At 42.4% G+C, this 24,460-nt stretch overlaps 1 protein-coding gene across 1 annotated transcript in view; it reads right to left on the minus strand.

Moving 5' to 3' along the window:
• Window positions 1-6,839: 6,839 nt before the first annotated feature.
• The window catches only part of PAICS (phosphoribosylaminoimidazole carboxylase and phosphoribosylaminoimidazolesuccinocarboxamide synthase), a 40,336-nt gene continuing 22,715 nt past the window's right edge, over window positions 6,840-24,460 (minus strand). The window contains exons 11-21 of the mRNA XM_050974072.1: window positions 17,716-18,286; window positions 17,295-17,604; window positions 16,892-16,971; window positions 16,133-16,330; window positions 13,105-13,283; window positions 12,252-12,431; window positions 12,048-12,161; window positions 10,178-10,261; window positions 9,894-10,074; window positions 8,746-8,904; window positions 6,840-8,083 (exon numbers count right to left, since the gene is read on the minus strand). Of these exons, the coding sequence (XP_050830029.1) occupies window positions 7,917-8,083; window positions 8,746-8,904; window positions 9,894-10,074; window positions 10,178-10,261; window positions 12,048-12,161; window positions 12,252-12,431; window positions 13,105-13,283; window positions 16,133-16,330; window positions 16,892-16,971; window positions 17,295-17,604; window positions 17,716-18,286 (2,223 nt within the window). The 3' untranslated portion in view covers window positions 6,840-7,916. The remainder of the gene's footprint in view (window positions 8,084-8,745; window positions 8,905-9,893; window positions 10,075-10,177; window positions 10,262-12,047; window positions 12,162-12,251; window positions 12,432-13,104; window positions 13,284-16,132; window positions 16,331-16,891; window positions 16,972-17,294; window positions 17,605-17,715; window positions 18,287-24,460) is intronic.

The raw sequence follows: 24,460 nt of genomic DNA on the forward strand, positions 1-24,460 counted from the left end.
GTAAGTAGGTTGGAAAGAGTACCATGCTGTACTTTGTACATTGTATTTTGAATTTGGGAAGTACTTTCTTACAGTTACTCTTTAAATTTTCTTCCCCTCCCCTTCCCCATCACACATGGGTTCTTTAGCTATCAAACAATAAAACAACAGCTGGTTAAGGACAAAGTTGGAATACCTTATATTGTTATAGTAAGGTTCAAAATCAATGTAATTAAGCCTGAATGGAATGCAGGTGATCTAGACTTGGGGAAAAGGGGAAAGCCCACTTCCTATGTAGGCAAGATACAACACCATGAATGATTAGTCTTACCTGATGATGAGCAACAGTCAAGAAAAGAGTCAACCTCAAGACTTAAGCGAGTCTCCTTTGCTGGGCAGCACTCCTGGGCCGGCCAACAGGAGCTGCCCTAGATTACTGTTGGGGCACCTTATTTATGAGATTGTGCCTTCTTTGTTCAGTCATAAGATTGACAAGATGATGTAGAAATGGTCTTTTTGTAAGCATGAGAACAAAATTCAATGTGTCCCAAAAGATTGGTGATCCATAAATAGCTATACAGTGAATTGGATGTGTGTATATGTTAATATGAGAGAGCTCATAAACTTCAGTGTGATGGGGTGGAGTCACCATACTCAGAAATACCTGCCTGGAAGTGATGTGTATTTTGGCAAGGATTTCTTCCCAGTTTTTTTAATTATGGCCAGAGATCTCACTGAAATTCCTAATTTATGATTAATATTTACCTCCAGCCTTTTACCAAACGTTGTTTCTTGTAGCAGCTTGCTGCCCTGGATGAGCACTGATGAACATTTGGTTTAGAAACTTCCATTTCTTGGTATGAAATGGCAGCTTCATATTTCTCCATCTAACTTGATTTTTATTTTGGCAACTGGCAAGTATTTGTCACAATAATTTGAGCAAATTGTTTCTTTGTGGGCCTTTTACTGGCCCTAAGTTTCTTTAAGGACAGTGTGCAAAGATGACTGTAAGATATTGATGGGAATGAAACTTGATGTTAGAACATTAATACAAAGATGTTTTCTCTGAACTCCATGAATGAGGCCAGATTCAAACATTGATACATGCTTTACAAAACTTGGTCATCTTTTTGGTTTTTTAGGTGCTCTAACCCATTCCTTGGAGCTCTGCATCAGTATGTGTGTGGGGGGTAAATATCTGCTAGATACTCAAATTCTGCTTCAGACTCACTTGCATTAATTACAAATGAGACAGTATGGTAGGGTAGAATTACCTGCACAGCTGAGTCCTGGGGAGCAGCATGAGGGAGCCCCCCAGCACCAGGCTCTGCTCATCTCCCTGGGGCAGGGACAGTTCCCAGAGAGAATGGTTGCCTTTAAGCACTGTCAGGAGCAGTAGCCAAACCACAGCTGCCTGGCCTGCACCTCACCACGGCTGCAATGTTTTTTTTTCAGTACCTGGCTATCTACACCTGGATTTATAACGGGAAGGATTTCCACTTAGTAGATGAAATACCTGTTTAAGGAAGATAGTATCCATGGTATCATGCTTCAATCCGTCCATTATCCTTTCCTTTATGCACTTTTCTACAATTAACCCAAAAAACCTAAAGCTGTACAATGTTTAATCATTGGATTTAAGATATTCTAAGGCCTTTACCAAAGCAAAAAAAAATAGTCTATTGATCCTTGTTTTTTGTGAAGTTATGCTTTCCTGTCTGCTCATGACTGCAACTGCTTTTACGAGCAAAGACAAGTAGCAGGATTTCACCATAGATTAAAAAAAATCCAATCTTGATTGTAGAAGTAATGTAGTTAAATTTGAGTCAGAAATGCCTATGAGCATATGACAGGCTCTAGGACAAAATGTTTTGAGTGTTAGAAAGGAAGTAGTTGGTAAGGAAATCTTCACAATTCCAGTTGAGGGGTTTGCTTTTGTTTGGTAAGTAAGTTGGAAGGATGTCCTGTAATGGAAATAACTTTCAAAGCATACTGAATACAAACCTGTACTAGCTATGAAGCTGGTCTTTAGCAGACGTTAAGTGTTAAAAAAGGGAAGTGATGTAATGGGAAACCAGAGGCTGTGCCATACTAAGACATATACAGTCACTTTCCAATCCAAGCAAGTTCTCTGGAGCTTGGCATCTTAATTATACTGTCTATTCGAGTGAGCGTTGGTTCCTTGTGCTCAAGAGCTTTCTGGTCTGTCAGAATATTTTTATCAGCATAAAGAGCTATAGGAGGGGCAAAGTGGGCTACTAGCTTCTCCCTGACAGTGCTGCAAGGGGAGGGGCAATGCTTCTTTTTTTTCTTGGTTTTTTCCTTCTTTTTTCCCCTTTTGCATCAGCCCTCACTTGATTCTGACTGAGGGTTCCTTGTAGGGGCCCTCCTCTTTCCTCTGCCAGCATATCAAACCCCTTCACCAGATGCTTCAGCTGCCTGCTGGATGAAATCTTGGGGTCTGGGAAGCACCCAGCCCATTCTTTTCTGTAAAAAGCTCTGTCATTGAAAAAGACTTGAACTTACTGCTTGATATTCACAAGCATCTGTTAAGCTTCTGGCAGCTTGTTTGCTATACTATTTTTCTGTGAAGATATCCTCCTACTGTTGATGACATCTGTCATCAGGAGGGGAGAGAGAGAGAAGAGAAGCTGTTACAGTTCATTCTTTTACCAACTTCCGTGCAAATGCATCTTCATTCCGTCCTAAAGAATTTATGAATTTTACCTCCCACAGGGAACAAAAAGTCTGTCGAAGATCACCTTTGCACTCAGGGACTACCCTTCAGGAAGTAAATCCTGTCCTGCAGAAAGCTCCCCATTGTAGCTGGGCTGACATTTCATAGTCATACCGAAGAAAGATAACAGGACCTGTCTGAGGCCTGCTGCGAGACTCCCAAGGCAGAAACCCAAATCCCTAGAGGCAGACTCACTTAAGGAAACAAACTGAGACAGCATGAGGGAAAAGGGGAGGTCATGATCTTCCAGTCCCACAGATTTCTGCATGCCTGTGGTGGTTAAAGCACTCTTCTAAGAATTGAGGGAAAGCTTATGTTTTCTCCTTTCCTCCAGTAGGAAGGGGATCCAATTGCTTACAGTCAGGGTGGCTGTTCTAACATGCAGAGTGAAGGTTAGGTTTTGTGTGGATAGATGTGCTTTGAGGTCCCAACTGGAACACTAACTTTGTGTGTCCTGATGAGGATGATTAGTAAGAGGCTGGTTTGCCCTGTTATGATCTCAAATGCTTCTGCAAAAGTGCACAAGTAGATGCTTAAGTGGCTTTAGGTCTCTCTCACCCAGGTAGCCAGTGCACTGCAACAGTGAGGAACTTTGAATGCACACATTTAGATCACAAGTGGAACAGGGATCTGGGATCTGGGACTGCAATACAATTCTAGAGGCATTTCAGCCCTGCAGGAAATTCTGAGTTTGTACTGGGGTTTTTTTTATTAACCCTTGATGAAACTTTTATAACTTTCTCCTCTAGTACATACTTTGAAACAAGTGTTGAGTGTTCCAACATTTACACTTTATTTTTGCCTCAGCCCAAAAAGCAATCATGTAAGCTTTTGGAAGTTTTGAACAGGAAGTGTCATCTGAAATGCACAGATGAAAATGCCAACTGCAACACAAATACAGTGCAACTGGCACCTCTGATTTTACTTTAAAAAATGGCTCAGATTTTCCACCACTATGTCACAATTAAGTTGCAGTGCTAAAGAAATCACTGAGGCTGCAAGAAAAGGCCCAAATGCACTCCAGTGGAGGAACAATCAGGTTTTTTTTTGGGTATGAATTCCTTTAAAATAGGGACTGCCTTAATGCCATCCCCAAGAAGTCTAAAGCACATTCTATCCTAGACCTTCAATTCATTTTTACACCTCCCCACAGGCAGCAGATTTTAAAAACATACCTTCAGTGTTCTGGATAGATGCTTTAACCTTTGAGCTGTGGATGCAGAACAAACCTGTTGGAGCCATGGCTGATTTTCCCCTCACTTTTACAAAATGGGAGTTCTTTGGGTATGGCTTTTTTTGTGGAAATGAAATGATGTTAGCAAGGCTGAGCATCAGCTGCCACTCACCTGTACCTGAAGCAGTGCAGGATGTAAAAGAAGTTCTGCTGTCAGCACTTTCCTCTGCTAAGTCTAAACAGTTCTTTGCTGATATCTTTAAAAAACACTTACTGTTAAGCAGGTAACTGTTAACTAGGACATGATCTAATTCAGGGTCCTGGGTTCCACAGCAGGTGCTTAAAAGACCTTAATTGCAGGCATTTCAACTCAATTTGCCAAATACAAATAAACTTCATTAACTGTTCTACATAATACAAGATAAAAGCACTTTTTTATTCAATAATTTCTTAGGATTGTTTTTTAAATTGGACCAAGAAAAGGACAAGTGTTACAAGAGCAATTTCTGGCTGGAGCAATTTTCAATTTATTGCATCAATGTAATAGTTGGAATGCCAAATTAAAGGGAGGTATTTTCATTCCACAGCAAAAGCTTGGTGAAGAATTTTCAGCTGAACTAAAAAGCTGACCTTTAGGGCAGCTGGCCTTAAGGGCAGCTACAGAAAATCTTTGCAGATATGACAGACTTTGCAGGTTTTGTCTGCTGATCACATTAGCACACTGTTAATGTCAGCTGCTGTGTCCTGGTGCAGTGCTTCTTTGCAAGGCAGCTGCTCAAGCAAAGACTCGCAGCTAGAAAGTTCAATACAGACTGCACAAAAAGCCCCCAAACAACACACCCCATCCAAAAGCTGAAGAATGACCATCTCTATGGCAACTAAAGCACTTAGCATGCTCATGCCTCATGTAAATTGGCACCATTTTACAAATGAATTTAGTATAATCCGGGTTAAAGTAATGTGAGTAAAGAATCTAGAGACCAAGCAGAATATTTCAGGTGTTAACACTCAAATCATCATCTATTACCAATTGCTACTGCATAGGGGAAGACTGCAGACAGCAGTGGGTTGAAAAGACACCAGTGGCTGGCTGTAGTTGTGTATCCCAGCAGGGTGTAGGGTAGTCAGGTGGCTAGTAAGCTTGTCAGGTTGATTACCCATCAGAGCCAACACCCAGTGTAGTGCTGGGTAGGGCCGAATAGGAAATTACACCTTCACCTGTTGTGTAACTTCACCCTCAGGCTGTGTATTGTTATGCAGCTGAGTGAGCAGACTGCGGCCTCCAGGAGGAAGAAATGCTGCAAACTCCTTTACAGTTGTTGGCTCTGTTGCTTGTCTGATTACAAGATAAGATGATCCAACTCACTCACCCAAGCCAATTAAAGAGTATGGACTCTTCACCCATTAATTCGCCTGCTGATTGAAGTTAACATCAGTGTCTTGTCGGGAGAGCTGTTGGCATGCTTACAGATGTGCCTCAGCAAGTATGCGGGCAAGTACTAACTTGGTAAATAGTTTGCTTGCCAGAATAACCCCAAAGTCCTGAGGATCTTTACTTGGAAGTCACTGCTTCCACAAATACAGTATAGAATCATCTAGACTGGAAGAGCCCCTTAAGATCATCCACCCAGTCCAACCATCTACCCAGCACTACTACTGACTGCAACCCCTAAGCCATTAGACCTTACTACCAGATCCAGACACCTTTTGACCACCTCCAGAGTTGGTGATTCCACCACCCCAGGCAACCTATCCCAATGCCTGACAACATTAAGGGTGAAAAGAAATTCTAATATCTAATCTGAATCTCCCTGGTGTGAGCTTTAGGCCACCTCCTCTTGTCCTCTCACTGCAGGCACAGCAGGAGAGACCGAACCCCTCCCCACCAGAGCCGCCTTTCAGGGAGCTGTGGAGGGCAGTGAGGCCCCTCCTGAGCCCTCTCCAGGCAAACAAACCCAGCTCCTCTGCTGTTCCTCACAGGACATGTTTGCTGGAGCCTTCATGAGCCTTGTTGCCCCTCTCTGGACATGTGCCAGTATCTCCATGTCCTTTATAAAGTGAGGACCCAGAACTGGACACAGCATTCAAGCTGCAGCTGCACCAGTGCAGGAGGATCATCACATCTCCAGTCTTACTGTGCTGATTCAGGCCAGGGTGCCATTGGCCTTCTTGGCCACCTGGGCACATGTGGCTCATGTTCAGCTGCTGTTGACCAGCACCCCCAGGTCCTTTTCTGACAGCTTTCTAGCCACTCTACCCCAGCCTGTAGTACTGCCTGGGGTTAGTGTGGCTAAAGTACAGGACCCAGCACTTGGTCCTGTTGAACCTCAGCGCTGACCCTAGCCCATCAATCCAGGCCCCTCTGCAGAGCCCTCCTACCCTCCAGCTGATCAACATGCCAGCCCAAGTTGATGTTATTTGCAAGTTTGCTAATAGACTAAATGCCCTCATCTAGATCATGCCACAAAGGAATTTCAGCCTCTTTGTTCTTCACTAATCCTCACTATTATTGATACTTCATTTAGAGACTCATTAGAAAAGCAACTGCCCTAATGCTTAAGGAAACAGAGTTCTTTTACTTTAGGATAAGCTTTGACCAATTTTAAACCCTTGCATTCAAGGGAACACTGCTTAGAGCTTTTCCACACAGATACACACAAAATGAGGTCAGTGCCTGTGAAGAAGGCCAGCAGCAACACTTAATCCAGTTACTCTCTACAGGGCAAGCCTGACCCACCACACCATCAGAGGAGTACTTCACCAACAAAGCAACACTCCTGAGACAATCAAGTAGCAGAGCATCTTTCAGAAGGCTGACACCTAACAGTGCTCCATGCAGGTTTTACTGCATAAGCTTCTTACAAGATTATTACCTAAGTTGAAGTCCTGAAGCTACATACCACAGCTGATAGCTGCTTTTGAATGTACTTATTGAATAAGTTTCCATGATGAAGATTTGCATTCAATAGTTTATTTATCATTGTAAAAGCATAGGTGTTACATACTTTGAGTAATTGCATATTTGTTAGAATCTTACCTACTCAGAAGACTGGTGTGTGCAAAGACAAGAAAGTCATGCTTAGATTTCCCCCCAGAAGTTTGTTGTTTTAGTATTTGTTCCCCTGTTCAGTAAAATTTCCACAGAAACAGAGTGAGGAAATATAGACACAGAATAGCTATAGTTATTGAAGTGTATGAAGACAGTCCAACATCATCACATAGCCCCTGCAGAACTACTGAAGGTAGATCTGCCTAGTATTTAAAAGGACAAAGCTTGGACTAGGCAAGAGTTAGAGCAAACAGGCAACAAACCAAGTTACACGTCACTCAAGCCATTTGTATTTCTGGCTTGTTATGAACAAGCAAATTGGTGTCAACTTCATCACATCATTCCAAAGATATCAATGGGTAAATATACACATACATATTTTTAAAAAAGATCCATGTATGTATATACATTTTTAAAATAAGGCATATATTTATTTCAGGCTCTTAAGACATTTTTCCACACTCTTTTCCTATTAATACAGCATATGTTGTCATTTTATTGCTAATGAAAGCATACCATCATTGCAAGCAGAACAGCATCAACACTGGCTTTTGTCAGCAGTCCAGTTCAGTTAATTGGGTTCAAGACATACATTAATACTATAGAAGAATGTTACTGTTACAGAAATGCAGAAGACTAGTTGAATTCTCTTTAGATTGCACCAAATCATTCTCTTGACATGGTCTGTAGTTAACAGTATAGACTAAAAAGCAGAACAGGACCATTCTGGAGCAACAGAAAGAGTACCTAGGAGTACCTAAAATACTATTACCCCATCTCTACTTAGTTGTTTTATTAAAAAATACACAAGGGAAGGATGACGACACAGCAAACTTCCTATTCTGCTCTAACAATGCTTTCTTCTGCAAGAAATGATGCAGGACCTCTGAGCTCATCCAGGGGTAAATCCTAATATGAATGAATATGCACACGCCATTATCATTTTGGAACTAATAATAGTTACTTGTCAGTGGGACTTACAAGGAGCACTCTCTAAGTTTTTTGTCAGCCTGCTTCAGGGAGATCCAGGTGTTCAGCATGTTTGATCGCAGTTTGGCCCACACTAAATGGTTGTTTAACCCAAATATCTGGGCAGCAAACTGGGCAGCTCCTTCAGGTGACAGAGTAGTAGGACAGCTAAGACCTGCAGAGAAGAGAATGCCACTTACTAAGCATAGTGTATAGTCAAACAAAACATTTTCTTGAAGAACAATTTAAGACAAGGCTTGTTTCAGCCTCCAGGAGCCACATGATCCAGTTTTAAAGCCAGTGAAGTGTCACATGTTCCACTGCTTTTAATATGACTGCTTAGTGGCCCTTCACACCAAAAGCCATCATGCAAATGACTCCCTTACACAGAGGTAACGGATTTATGGGCCTCCACTCAAGTTACTAACAAAATTAAGAATAATACAGGTAAAAATGCACTGAATTAGTAGTTAAGCATTGAGGTTCACCTACACTGATTGTTGAAAAAGATACTATTCGATCTTTGATCATAGGGAAAATGCATCAAAATTCAATTACTTAAATTCCCACTAATATTACTTTCAATTCCAAAATAAAATGTTTAGCAAGGATAAGCCAAGGTTTACTTTTTATAAAGATTATTCCTATGTAATCTTTGCTGTGTCTGTTGGGCTTTTTGCCATTAAGTCAAAGCCTGCATGTGACATATTTCCACAGACTTTGCTTGGTACTGATGCAGGTGCTTTTCCAATGCTTTGCCCCTTGTGTGTACAGTAGAACAACAACAAAAAAATAGAGCTAGATCAGAACAAGAGCATAAGAAGAAGATCATCTTACCACTGGGTAGTCTGAGAGAGGACCACACATCCTGAGTACCCCAGTCAGCTGAGAGGGGAGGGCAGTTGACAACTGGGTAAGCAGTGTTACCAGACATTACTGGCCCCAAACCATTGCTTCTGCCAGCTACTGCAACAAACACTGTTGGGATTCCATCTCCTGTGGGGAGGAAGACATTCAGAGATAAGCAATCCACCTTGTTCTCTACCACTCATTTTCATGGAGCTTTGTCTGAGTTCACAGCTGTGTTTGCAGTCATCTTTTCAATTCCATCACAAAGCACTAATATTTTGTGTCCAACTTCCTCCTTTACAGAAATATCTTCTAAGAAATCTTAATCTTAGCCATGTTTACCACACACAGCTGAAATGAGCATTTCTTACTCTGCCTCTGAGGGGAAGTCTCTATTAGAGGAAGAGGTGCTGCTTAGCTTTATAGAGAACACAGCCATTAAACCTCTGGCATCTGTAAGTGTTCCTCTCCTTAAATCTGAAACAGTTCACCTCAAAGTAAGTGTTTTAACTATTGTTACCACATTTGTAGTTTCACCAAGCAGAATGGTATGCACAGAATGTGTATACTCCCACAGAAAGAAATAATTCCTGTATCTCCTCTGCTAGGCCAGAAACACTTTTGAAGAGATGTTAAGTCTTCTTGGCCAAGAGAGTAATTTAAAGCAAGCATCTTTTTCTCATGGTATTTTCTCATGGCTTCTAAAGTAATAACCAAGAATGTTTCCATCAAACAGAAAAAACATGGTGGGAGCAACATCTGCCTAATGTAACACGGAAATATTCAGTCAGCTACAGAAAATGTTGTCCTGCCTTGTTTCAGAAACGCTGGCATCACCAGCAAGGTACTAAATAAATCTCTTAACATGATCAGGGCTTGGGCAAAGCAGTTCTGATACTGAGATAAAAGCAGGGGTTAGATTTGAGTAATGGAAGGTGTGGCAGCGCAGTAGGACAATACATTACTCCAAAATTACTTAAAGCAGTCATGCTACTAGCAAGTATGAAACAATTGTAACACAGCTTGGTGTTCTGTTAACAAAAAAATGGAAAAACCCCACATCAATCTTTTAAGTTGCGAAGTCATTCTGAAACATGATGCTGTGTCAATCCCAATCAGTATTTCTTGGCATTTACCTTCATATTCTGCTTTGATCCTCAGGGTTTCATCTGGCCCTTTGTGGGCAGAAGTCACTCTTAATTCACAAGGAATTCCAAAGGTTGCACATGCCTTTTTTATTTTTTCACAGTGACTGAGGTCAGAAGAAGATCCCATTAACACCACAACTCTACCTTGGCTCTTTGTTTTTAGAAGCAACTAGAGAAAAGAGTGGAGAGGGAGGGGAGAAATAAAAGCAGTCAACAGGATTGAAGGGACACAGTTATCAAAGTCTAGATGTATTGTTCATAAAAACAGGTACCTCCACTCTTTCTGAAACCCATTCAAAGTTTCTCTTAACCATTTGCAGTGCTTCAGGAGTCACTTCTTTCAGGTCCCGATAGGACTGGGAAAAGGAAAATAAAAGCATTGAAGTGTTGTAGTTTAACCCCAGCCAGCAGCCAAGCCCCACACAGCCTCTTGCTCACTCCCCCACCAGAGATCAGGGAGAGAATCTGAAAGGTAGAATTGAGGAAACTCATGGGTTGCAATAAAGACATTTTAACAAGCAAAGCAAAAGCTGCACACACAAAACAAAAGGAGGAATTCATTCCCTGCTTCCCATGGGCAGGCAGGCGTTCAGCCATCTCCAGCAGAGAGGGGCCCATCAGACGTAACTGTGACTTGGAAGACAAACACCATCAACCCCAAACGTCTCCCCATAACCACTTCCTCCTTCCCCCACACTTTCTATACTGACATGGTGTCACATGGTCTGCAATACCCCTTTGGTGAGTTGGGGTCACCTGTCCCAGCTGGGTCTCCTCCCAGCCTCCCATGCACCCCCAACTTCCTCGCCAGCGTGGCAGTACCAAAAGAAAAGGCCTTGGGGTCTGTGTAAGCCCTGCTCAGCACTAACAAAAACATCTTTTTATTATCAACCTCCTGTTCAGCACAAATCCAAAACACAGCCTTATATTAGCCACTGTCAGGAAAAAAAACCCTACCCCAGCCAAAACCAGCAGACAAAGTTAATGTGGTTTGGGTACACAAAAGACTAATTTTGCTACCATAATTGGTAAGAATTATTATTATACCTCAAATGAAATATTTGCACAGTTTCTAGCAATTCCAGGCATAAACAGCCTTCTACATTACAATTTATGCCCATTTACAACACAAAAGACTCAGCCACAGGGATATTAAGATTTTGGAAGCTTTCCACAGGGAAAATTTAAGGAAAAACATACAACTTCCGTAAAATTGGATTTTTAATGACATGATTGCCTGCAGTAGCACTGTACCAACCTAGGTTCTAGATTATATTATCATGTACCTTATTTTAGGGGACTGTCAGAGCAATTCACTCAAGCATGCTACTACATAACTCAGGTCAAGTCAACAACAGAGCAGTTTTTCTTCCCAATTTAAAATTAATACTCTTCCTCCCAGGTACACTTTGATATCTTCCCCCGTGGCCTACAACACTTTGTTTTACTGTCACCAGCTCTCTGTCACCAGTCTCAACAACCATGACAAACTCCTGGCAGCAGCATTCCCAAACCAGCTCCTTCATAACAAGTCATCTGGTAATTCAGAGATATTTGAGATGTACAAAATGCTGTAAGTTTAAATACAGGACAAGTTCTGTTTCACACTTGTTTGCAGGCCTCATGTGGGCACAGGCTATTAGCAACACTTTTGGAGACAAGATAATTGAGTTCATGGTTAACCAAAATAAATAACAAAGAAAAGCACCCTCATTGCAGTTCCCTCTTAAGTATCACCAGATCTCTACTAGTAGAGGATGATAATAAATAATCTCTGAATAAACTGAGAAACTTGGAGGCAGACCTGGGAACCAAACCTTCTATTCTTCCCACCAATCAACTATTTTATTATCTGCACAAGTCAGAAATCCTTATTCCTGGAAACCCCACATTTAACTATGACAGCTCAAGTCAATAGTGCTGTTGCATATCCCAGCTGAAGATAGAGGATTTTTTCCCTACCATAAACCAGATAAACTATTTAATGAGAACAGGCTTGGACATGAGGGACCATACAAACTACTCTGTAACAAGGTAAGACCACCTAGAAAAAGCCACTCTGAAAGCAGATGGTTAACTGCAGGCTTTACTTTCTTCGTTCTTCTCCCCTGCTCACTTAGAAGGTAAAGATTAAAACACCACCTGTTTGTCCTTTTGCTGGCTTCTGTCTCCTGCTGGCCACAGTCTCCATGAATCGTTGTCAATAACATCAGCAAGAACAATTTCTTTTGTCAGCACGTTAACACCAAATTCAATCTAAAAAGACAGTAAGAATACTATTTTAGTAATGATACAGTGATATTTTTCCTGTCAAAACCAAGATCATGAGAAATTAGACTCTTATACCTTCAGGTCTACAAGAGTGCAGTTTTGGGGCTGCCATGCTTTTTCCAGGATCTCAAAAATGGCTTGAGTAGAACGAGACATAATATCCACTTCAGTCTGGCCAATAGTAAGTCCAGCAAAACAGAATTTTGCTTCGATTATTTGCTCTTCAGACCACTGTGGATCATTATTAGCATCATCCTGTTAAGAAAACCAGAATAAATACATGATGCAATTTAAGCTTGCTATGAGAGGGAAACAGTCATTAAAAGATACAAGGTTTTGTGTGTTGGTTTGTTTGGTTTTTTTTTTAAGTAACAAGTACAGGCTTCAAACTAGTACTTTATGATTAGCACTAAAAAAAATGACAGTAACATTGAAAACACTTGCTGTAACACCTGACTATCTTAAAGAGTAACAGGGTACACCACAACCACTTTAGATTACAGTTCACCAGATACATCTTTAAGCACACATTCCTAAAGGAGTTCAAAATCCTAAATGACTAGCTAGCTACTTACCCTCACCATGCAATCACTGTTTATTTTAATTTCTTCAAATATATTATCACATCTGTTTCAGCTGATGTATTAAGCTTATGCCTTAAAAGCCCTTATACCTACATTTTTCTGATTTTCAGTACAGCTTGGTTTGTTATTTTTTGATTGTACTGTAAGCCACTACTGTTTGGACTTGAGACAAAACAGCTTTTGGATAAGAATGCAAGCAAACATTAGAATGGAAAAACTACTGAGTGTAATAGGATTGGTCAGCCACTAGCACTACTTGCTTTATCTGTCAGCATTTCAAAGGAGATAAGCAGAGTTAAAATTCTGTATTAAGTTTGATTAACATCACAGGAAAGGAAAATTACCTTGAAAAACATCTCAATTTTGGGTGGGTAAAACTTATATCCTTCTTTGACACCAGGGTTTCTCTTGAGGAAGGAGCCAGTAGCAATTCTTCTGCACACCCATTCAATTGGGATCATTTCACAGTGAGCTGCTATGAATGCTGTGTCACTCTGTTTCCTGACAAAAGCTGTTTTGATGCCTAAATAAAAAGATGGCAGCTTAGTTCCATTAGTAAGCACACTCCACAGCTAAAACAGTAGTCACAAACATCTTTAATTTTAAGTACATCTGAATCTTGGACTTTCCTGGATTTAAAGGACACACTGAATCTCTTCAGGGTATTTTGAGCCCACTCCAGCCTTGCAAAAGACAAGTATCTTCCACAAGTCATTAGTTATGCCAATTTTATCATACAACATTCGTAACTCAGAAATCCCATTCTTGAAAATAATTTTGTTCACAGAGGCTTAAAAAATTAAATCTATCCTTCAAAATGTTTTTGTTTGTTTAAAAAAAAATAGCAGCAACCAAGTACCTAACCATGTTCTCTGGTGAAAGATTCATTATAGATAGAACAGTAATTGGAGCCTTTCAAAGGAGTAACAGAGCACAGCACTTTTTATTACTTTGCTTAATAAAAGCAGGTGGGGCAGAGAGAATGGCTTTGTCCTCACTTTCATCACAAACTAAGTTATTTAGGACTCTAGATGTTGGTGATTTGATTTATTAGGCAAAAGACAGATTCAGAAGCATGTGCACTCAAACCTGCTGCAACAAGTCAACCTTCTTACATAATTGTAAGATGACAGACCCCAAATTAAACAGGGGCAGCCAAGGTGCAGATCTGCACTCTAAGTGCAAACTAGCTCTTTTAAAATTTCACTCTTGAGGAAAGTCCCATCTTTCTCCCTGACTGCTGCAGATAGGTAAAACCTTACAAAAGGAAGGCCTTATAAAATCATGGCTCAGGCCTGTTACTTTGGCTTTGAAAAAGGACTATGGGAATGTGACTCAGAGGTAGAAAAACAAATTATATAACATCATGTTTTCACATTGTGGGCTATGGTGGTTGGTTGAATTATGTTTGTTACGATTTGAAACTACAGAGCTGATAATGGGCTAACTGCCTAAAAAGGCCTGGTTTTTGCAATAAAGCAGCTCTGCTTTGCACCTGCCTGGGGACTCCCTGTCACATACCTGACCAGGGCAAGACACCTGCCAAGCCCAGTCAGCATCTGCCCAAAACAGAAGGCAAAGGAGCTGCACTCAGTCAAACCAAGCAATTCTACTCCATTCCACTTCCAGAACCATTAAGGAAGAAACAAAAAGTCTTAAAATATGAACACTGACTCTTCAAAGTTTGGCGCATTTCCTTCAACAGCAGAATGATTTAAATAATCAAACGCACATTAAGGCCCCTGTCTGGTTCACTACAGCATTTTTCATCAGTGCAGATGTGTGCTTTTGCTAGGCTGACATTAGCTCTATTCTGAAAGGGAGAGAAACTTTAACAGAACTTTGTAAATCATCACCTCAGAAAGAGCAGGTAAAGAAGAGTTGCGCAAGGTAAACAAACAAACACCCTCTACAACAAGGCATTCCCACTATCTGTGTGGTGCATTTACACCACTGAAAGAAGGAAACTGGAGAAGAACCCCAAAACCCAGTTCTTTTGCTGTTTTAAAATGCAGCTGCAGTTTACTGTGCATGTTTTTCCATGGCACCTGTGGAAGTTATGAGTACTAGCCACTCATGGGTTTTTGAGAGGTCAACAGAATGGCTTCTTCATGTTAAAAGTGCACATCTGTCGGAAATGAAGTATTTTGATTGTTATCTTAACTATCACCATTCAAGAATTAGGCAAAATATATCACTAATTGCTTCGAAATGAAAGTTAGAAGTTTTAATCAACTGCAAAAATAATCAAATACCTAGGAGGCTTCTTAGTAGTGTATTCACAGCAGGCTTCCCGAGAAAGCCCAGACTCGGGATCACACTGAATTACTTGATGTGTATTTCTGTGTAAGTAGTTCTTAAAACATGGGCTGAGACAAAGCTATAACTCTAAAGAAACCATCTTTCTCTTCTCCATATGAACCGTGTTAGGACTTCACACTTAGCTGTCACCACACCTTGTAACAGATACTACAAATTCTAGAGTTAACTCAGCTGGTGCCAGAAGCATTCTTTGTGTGAACACTTCAAAGCACGTGGAGCACACAGTTATAAGCAATCTTAGCTAAGCTTAGTAGTGCCTGTATTCTAATATTGTTAGCAGACTCAGCACCAGCACAAATTCCTCTTTGCAACTTGCCAACTACTCAAAGACTTTAAAACACTTTCTCAAAGCAAAGTTACTAGCTCCATTTTTGGAAGTGTGGTGCTAAACTTCCTTGAGTGACTTAAGTTATGTACTCCATAAAACTCACTGATAGCATCAGATATACTGTGAATCTTTTAAGGTAAAGACTAAGCTCCTGATACATTCAATACAGACTGATAAATGTATTTTGCAATGTGGTCCTCGCAAGCGTTATGTGCAAAGCTTACTGGAAGTTTATGCTGCTATAACACACAACTGAGGGGGGGAAAAGACACTCTAATTTTATGTTTCAGCTTACATACACAGATTTCACAATGCTTAGACATAGTGTGGTAGTAACATTAGCTAGAAGTGTTCTATGCATGCATACATAGTAAAGCAAGGCAGATGCATCCAGCCCAGAGTTACAGGTAAGGAGGTGTAGGGTATGGAAGAACTGACAAAAGCAGAGAGGAGGGGATTAGAGGCATGTCCAAACAAGCAGGAGAAACTATTGCAGTTATCTGCAACACTAGATTACTGCAGATACTCTCGGGTTCCAAATGAACAAGTCACTCACCCAGCTCTAAAGTACCAGAGAGAAAAGCATAATTACAAGCTAATAAAAAAGAGACTAAAAAAACCACGAAAGCCTCAAGGCAGGTTAAACACTTTTATAAACAATACTGTTTCGTAATAACGTCTGTAACATACAAGCATACACACTCTGCCTTTAAAACACTGACCAGCTTCCTGAAGCAGCTGAAACACACAGCTTGTCGTTGTGTTGGAAATGGCAGCCTTCCCTTCCATTCGGTCTTTCCTGGCTGCATTTCCCGCCGTTATTTGGTCTTTTGACTGCATAAGAACACATCCCGGGATATCTGGCAGCTCGTACACTTCTTTCGTTTTACCTTCATTAACTTTTTTGCCAAGTTTCAGGTCTAGAGGAACAAAACACCAAAACAAAAGACAAAAAAAGAAGAAAAAAAGTCATTTTTGCATCGCGATGATTTGTTTACTTCCGCACGCAGAGCCACTACCTTCGAGTCCATGGGGATCCAGCAGGACCCCGCGCTGCAGACCCCGACCACGAGGAACTCCCTGAGCCCCGACCCACGGGGCGATCTGGCCACGTTTCCCCCAGCAGAGAGGCCGAAAGCTCCGCTCAAGGCTCCCGCCCGGCGCCACAGGGGCCGCGCCAGCCGCGGCCCGGCCGCCCCCAGCGCCCCGGGCAGCCGGGAGCTGCCGCCTGAGCGCGGCAGCCAAGAGCCCCGCTGCTTTATTTTTTTCTTCAAACTTCGGGGCAATCCCGGAGCTTTGCCACACGAGCGGCGCGGCGCGGCTGCCGCCCCCAGCATCCTACACCTGGAGCAGCCCCCGCCACCTCTCCTGCAGCCGTGCCCACCCTCGCGTAGGAGCGACTACCCATGGAAAAATAAAAAATAAAAAAATCCCAAAAATTTAAAATCACTCCGGGAAAAAATTGGTTTTTAAGAACCTACAACCCAAGACGCTGAGCAGGCACGGGCCCCCCGAGAGCGGAACCTCCGACTGACCGACCCACCCCCGACGGCCGCCCGGTTACCTGATCCTGCGGGGGCCATGGTTGCGACGGGGGCAGGCGCGGGCACCTAGGGCACAGGAGAGAGCCTGAGTGCACGCCGCAGGGCTCGGCCACCGGGGTAAGAAGGGGCCGGCGGAAGGGGCGGGCAGCCCGGGCAGCGGGCCGCGACGCCGCCCGCCAATCGCCGCCCTACGCCGCGGGGCGGCCCCGCCGAGACCCCCGAGCGAACCCCGGACGACAGCATCACCCCCACCCCCGTCCCGTGCAAACACAGCCCCGGCCCTCTGCCCGGCCAATGCCTGCGCCACGCCGCGCCCGGGCCCCGGCCCCCGCACCCTCACCCCGCGGGCAAACATCCCCTCGGCCTGGGGCGCCCCGCGGGGTGGCGGGCAGAGTGGAATCTAGGGGAGGCGGGGCCGGGAGAGGCGGTGGAGCGGGACGGGGGTGCGGTGTCGCCCCCCCCCGTATGTAAATGAGGGCGGGAGGCGCCCGGCGGGCCACCGGGATACCCGGGCGGAGCGGCGTAGTGGGCTGAGAGCGCCGCCGGCAGCAGCGCGTGGAAGCCGCTGGAGCGGGACCGGGAGCGGGAGAGGGAGCTGGAGCGGGGCCGCCGCGCCACCACGTGCTGCCCGCGCCATGGAGCTGGAGGAGCTGGGCATCCGGGAGGAGTGCGGCGTGTTCGGCTGCATCGCCTCCGGCGCGTGGCCCACGGAGCTGGACGTGCCCCATGTAATCACGCTGGGGCTGGTGGGGCTGCAGCACAGGTAAGAGGGGCGCGGGAGCGAGATGTGCCCGGACGCAGCTCGGTGTCGGACCGGGCCGCGGCGGCTGCTCGGGGCCGTGCGGTGGCACGTGCAGCCTGGAGGGCCTCGGGTCTCCGGCGGCGGGAGCGCTCTGGGAGGGAAGGGGAGCGCTCCGAGCGGTCCCTTCCGCTCCGCCCCGGCGGGGAGCCCCGGCAGCATCCCGGAGGCGAAGGGCAAGGAACACCCCTCCGCTTCCTGCCTCCCGAGCTGGTCCCGCCGAAGGAGAGTTGTCGAACGCCTTTGGACCTCGGCCGCATCTCGCCTGCGTCGCACCCGCTCTCTCTACCGGGCCCGCGCCACCGGCCCGGGCGTTCGCACGTCCCTGCGCGGAACCCGCGCCGTGGCCGCATCCCGGGCTGCGGGGATGAACTGCGGATGGCGGGGATGAACCCCCGGCGGGGATGAGCGGGGCGGCAGGGGGGTACGCCCCGCACGGCGGAATGCACCCGCCGCCCCGTCCCAACCGCGCCGAGAGGTGGCCTCTTGCCGGAGTCGCGGCGAGGCCCGGCCGTCATTCTCGAGATGCTCACCTTAAAGTGTAAGTCACACAATCCGAGGCTACCGAAACTGAGCAGTTCTTAAGTGTTTTTAGGCTCCTACTAGCGGTAGTGGTTTAGATTCATCATCATGATACAATAAAACTTCTACCTGATGTGTCTACAGCAGTGTACAACAGACCTGATTCGCTGTCATCCATGTGGATGCAGAGCTACAGAATGAAGTTTGGGTTCTGCTTCCATTTGGTTGGTATTCAAAATAATAATGTTACGGACTGACATATACCAATCATTTTTTTAGTGGTGCCAGAAAGGTGTCCTTGTGGGAGCACATGCACAGCTAGGCAAGCACAAGATCGTTCAGTAGTACATGCTGAGCCTGTCTGCTGTGCTTGATTCCACAGCTGGAAAAAGTGTGCTAAGCAAACACACTCCTGACAGTCTAGGTAGGTGGGCTACCTAGGTAACCTGGGCATGGGTAAGTACACATGCACTGAATAGATAAAATACATTCTTTGTATTTCTGAAGTCACAGACATGCAAATGTTGCTCTGAAATTGATTTTGGACCAGCAATAGGAAATCGTTTACTTTGAGATTTTCTGTTTATTACAGTATAGTTTCATATACTTTTCCTGGTAAAATGCTGTATTCCTACTGACTCTCATATGCTAATAATTCTCTTTGAACTGTAGGTATATATATTTTGCCAGTGTCCACCAAAATGTTTTTATTGGGAGTGATACAGCCAAAGTCCCAGGAACAAAACCATGGTTTTCATGTAAAATGAAACAATAGTCTCATTTTAGCTTGCATTGATTTTCTCTGCAGAGGTTGGAAATAATCTTACCTTTTTTGTGCTTATAGTTACACTGGTAGACCTGGAGTATTTTAGGTGGGATTGATGTATTTTCATTATTTTGCATCTTAATGTCTCAATTTTCATTGCAACCTTATTTCAACTTTTCAATATACTTTCTTTGGTTTTTTTTTTTCTTTGATGGGCACTTGACAAATATATTTAATTTGCTTGACCTTTTTAATATCAGATATCCCCTGTGGAGGACACAACTGTACATACCAATATTTATACCATGGTTGAAATTCATCATTCATTCACAAATTCTACAGGAAGCTACACACCTAGAGGCATATATGCACTACCTTTCATTCTCATCTAACTCAGTAATGGTCAAAATTTTTAAGGGATGCTTTCCTAAAGGCATAAACATTGCGCCTATAAAAGTGAAACAGTCTGTTCCATTAAGTATACCTTTGCAAGTGCTCAATAAAGTTCTGTTCAATAGCTGAGTTATTAATGTTCCTATTTTCTTTGCTAATGGTTCTCTCTTTGCATTTTTCCTATTACAATCGGTAGAAGAGCTGGCATCCCGATGAGGAAGTAATAAGATAACAGCTATTTTTCTTTTTACTTTTTGGATTGTCTCTTGAAAACCAGAGTTAAAGTTTAGCATTAACTGAATCAGTAAACTGCATTAGGCCCATGGTTTTAAAGTTAAAAATGAAGACGTGTCTCTTAACCATAGGCCTTTAAAAAGAAATAAATATGAAAGAAGATTATAGGCAAGCAACCAAAATATTTAAGCATGTGTTCAGTGGTGTGTACGAGCAGTGCTTACTGCTTCACTCACTGAAACTGTTCTGCATTAAAAATTGATGTGTATATGTAAGCAAAGTTCGAGAGCCCACAAGTAGGCTCATAATCAAAGACAAAATATACTTGTAGTTTCACTATTGTGACATTAGCAGAAACAACTTTAAAAGTTGTTTGGGGTTGCATTTTTCTTTAATAATTAAAAAGCAACTGCTAGTTTTTGAGGCTTAAATTCTCACTCCTTTGTAGCAGAAATTAGAACAGAGCGTTTTATTGGCTTTAACTTTATAACGGTGAACTGTGAATTAAAACAAAAACCAGTATATTCTTACTCACAGTCTAATCAAGGCCTTCAGCGCACTTAAAACACTTTATCAATTTAACTTGACACCATGGTAACATTTTACAGCTATGTTAGCAGTGAATTCTCATTAACTTAATTCTGCTCAAGCAAATCATGTTACTCTGGCATCAACATTAACAAGGCTTAGAAGTAGATGGTCTAAATCATCTGTGTATTTTGTAAGCCAGGGAACAAAGTCACTGCAAGATCCAATGACAGCATGCCAAAATCAAATCAGAGGATGTTGGTAAGGAGAGGATTTTCTTGGGGGCGGTGAGGGAGGGAGGGAGGAGGAGTTACTCTGAATTACAAATCTATTAGACGTCATTTGAGTCCTTGACCAGGACAAATTGGCAAAGTTAATCTTCAAGGAAGTGTGATTTCTGTTAACTTTTTGCAAAATTCTCTGGAAAATATTTTTGGCAGTAGTCTGTGTACTGAAACCTGAGTGTACCAGCTTTGTACTCATTTTTAGAAAAAGTCTTTAAAAGCCATCTTCTATGAAGGTGGAAGTCCCATTAAGTCAGGGAATATCCCTTGTCTCAGCTGGGCCTGTGTATGGAACTTGTTATCAGTGGAGGCTTGGCCAGTGCGTTTTTTGGTACCTTTCCTGTTACTGTCCATTATTAAAACTCATATAACAGAACCCAGATAATCACCAATGGAAGTTAAAACACTTCTCATTCAGTCTATTAAAGTCACTGGTTGTTTCCCATTAGCCATCCTTCCAAATGCCTCCATTCAATATAGCATAATCAAAATGTTCATCTACGTTTTATATACAACATTTTGGCTATAAGATAAGGTTTTTATTAAAGGCAAGCCATTGGTATTGTGACTTACACTGTGAATCTTTCAATCAAAAAGCTTAAAATTGCAATAGTATTTGGATGAGAATTTTTGGAGGAATTCAGATATGCTACAGGTAATGATCCTGATAATTTGGTATGTAAGGTATTTATCTTTTCCTTTCATCTCAAGAACACTTTATGAGTTCAACATTCCCAGGTGCAAGAAGTGCAGTGTCAAATGTCCTAACTATCTAAATACCAAATTTTGTAATTAATCATATTTATTTGTCAATTTCCTGTGGAATATACAGGGTATGAGGTTTGCCTAGCCAGTGGTTAGTCTGCTGCTATTTTACTATAACATTCATGCTCTATGCACTGGTAAAACATCCCTGAGTACTTTCAGACACAGAATACAGGTGTAAAAACCCTTCTTTTAGTTCTATCTTGGTTCAAGTTTTAGGCCATTGTGTGGTGCAGGTTGTGACAGCCTGGCTTAATTACGTTCTGCAAAGCTTGCTCCTGCAAGAAGAGAGAAGAAAGACTTTTTTGCTGTGGTGAGCTCTTCCATCTGCTAGGTTGTTTTACATTACATCCTGCAGGGCTCAGGTTCCTGCACACTCATTTTTGGGAAAGTGAAGAGAAGCCAGATTTCATTCTAACCAAGTTGAGGTCTCTTCAATGAACATGTCACAAAATGTAGTTCAGTCTGAGCATTTATCTCTGAATGTGGAGTAACCAACTGGAATGAGATAATGTTATAAGGAGTGGGAAAAAAAAAGAGGGAAATGGTGCAAAACATGAGATACAAGAGGACATTTCTGAGGCAGCCGTTATGTTTATTGTGGCCAGACTTTTCAGTACACTAGGCTAGCTAGAGGGCTGGGGTGAGACAGTTCATTCTTCTGTACTTTGACTGTAGATAAGTCATCCATATACATCTCTCCAGTAATTTTCACAGGATTGCTTGGTTGGCTTGTCTGCCCATGCCCTAAATTTGAGCCTCATACATGGAGGGAGGGTTGTATGCAGCAACCTGTGTTATCACTGGGTAGTTCAGTTCATATAAACTCTCCTGGCTTCACTATCTGCCACATTACCATTCCCATTAAAAAAAAAAAAAAAAAGGTAGGGTTGTTTGGAGGGGCTTTTTATCAGGTTAGCTTTAATTTAAATGAGTTCTTTCTGTTGGGTAGACAGTTGGCCATATGGATGCTTGTGCCGAGACAAAGGAGTCCTAGCTGTGTAAGAAACAGAATGACTGTAGGCAGAGTCTTTAAAGCCAATGATGCAGATAGTGCTTGTTGATTCACCATCAGTGCAAGCATTTCTGCTTCCTGAAGCTCATTCTCAAAGCCTTTGGCCCAAACAGTTTCTCAAATAATGTTAAAGGGCATGCAGAGGACTTTCCAGCAGTCCTATTAAAAGATGTATAAAGTGACCCATTCATTTTACTGAATATGTGTGTTTTAGAGAAGAATTAAGCTTTTTATTGTAAGTTGAGTGGTAATAGTTCCATTCATCTGCTACAAATGAAAAATCTCAGTATTGCCATTTGCAAACTTGGGAGGAGACAGATTTGCTCTCACACTAATCTTAATGGCTCTCTGGCAGTAATGCAGTTATTTGACGAGGGAGAAGACCAAAAATCTCTGTTGTTTATAGGATTGATGATCTTGCCATCATTATTTGGTTTTGATTATTAAGCTGGAACATTTTCAAAATTTTAATTTATATTAAGATTCCCAGGATCAACATGGACATGTTGACTTGGTCTGGCCTTTCTGTTGAAAATCTATGTCTAAAAAAGGCCTTCCGTAAAAACCACTGCAGTGCTGTGATAGTTCCCTACACATAACCATTTAGCACGTGTCAGATGGTGGCCCGTGTTTCATGTCACTGGTCTATAAATGTCTCTGGACTAAATACTGTGTGACTGTAATAAATGTAAAGCTGTGATCAGAAACAGAAGAGCCACAGCAAAAGCTTAAGTGGATATAAAGATACACTGGAACGATGAGTTAGATTAACTATTTCTGAAGGGACTGTTTTGAGAAATCCTTTGGCCTAGCAACATTCTATTTAGCCTGTTGTCACTACCCCTGGGGATGCTGTCCAAAGGAGACAGATCATAGCTCTAGACAACCAGAATTCTAAACATCAGCATTCCTGGTAATTTTGTCTCTAAGCAAAAAGTTATGTGGAATTGTAACTACAACTACAGTGAAGAAAGTTTGTCTTGATATCACTTTATCTGTCTCAAGTAAATTAATTGGTATCTGTATGAATGGGAGTAGTGCACAAATATCAGATGATGCAAATGCCCCATCTTGCATCTGACATCTCTTTCCATCTGTGATCGACAATAAATGAACTGCAGGGGAGAAGACAGCTTTCTGACAAAACATTTGCAACAAGCAAGCTATGCTTTGCAGTCACATAGCAGAATAGATGAGGAATCCCACACAAAGGGAAGTCCACCTTCTTTGAACATTTTTTTTGTCAGTTGAATCCTGCTCTGAAAAGTTTTCTGAGTGAAAAAACCCTTTACTTGGAAAGTAAACATACTTGTGTTCTTTTTTTTCTGTCAGTTCTTGCTTCATGTCTACCACCTAGTGTTGACATGAACCATTTCCAAGTAAAGACTGTAAGTGTGCTCTGCAGTTCTCTGCTCTGACCTGCTAATAATTCAGTGAGTTGTTTACCTCAGTGCTTTTGTGTTGTTCTCACCTGAATATCAGCATTTAAAAACAGATACAGATTCTTGAAAAGTCTGCTGATTTTAATGAATTAAAAGTCCTTTTTTTTTTTTTTTTTATCTTCTGGAAGGAGATAAAGAGTTTCTTTGGGCCATTGTACTGAATGACAGCAAGATTTGGAAAGATTTGTATCTTTGTGCATCATGCAGAATTTAAAGTGGAGTTTGTCGTCTCTGCAGTGCTAACTGCTTCCCTCAAGTTAGTATTTCTTCTAAAAGGAGAGGCACACTGCAACAAAAATAACTTTTCAGCTGTTCAGAGTTACTCCTGGAACATCTGGGAACTTGCTGAGCTACTTAACTCACACAGAGAAAATATTTAGGGTCTTTTCTTACTAGATGGGCTAGTCTTGTTTTAGGTTAGTGAGATGAACTAGTATATAGGGCATCCAGCAAGAACTGGATTACTAAGAGTAGCATGTAGAAAAGGGGAATCTTGTTGTAACGAGTTATCAAGTCAAGTTCACCCTAGCATGCATGAAACAGAGAAGGTAGAGCAAAACATTCAAGTTACCCATATTATTTTCAGTACAGTTACTGCAGATAATTTAAATCATAATTTAATTGAACTAAACTTTTAAATGTACTGGTGCAAATTAGGGTTGGGTTACACTTTTTTTGCTTCACATGTGGAAGGAGTAATATGTGGTTTTAGTAGTGTGGGAATGGTGAGGTCTTCAGCAGACTCAGTATGTTCTATA

The sequence above is a fragment of the Serinus canaria genome, chromosome 4 (assembly GCF_022539315.1).
Source record: "Serinus canaria isolate serCan28SL12 chromosome 4, serCan2020, whole genome shotgun sequence".
Classification (NCBI taxonomy): Eukaryota; Metazoa; Chordata; class Aves; order Passeriformes; family Fringillidae; genus Serinus; species Serinus canaria.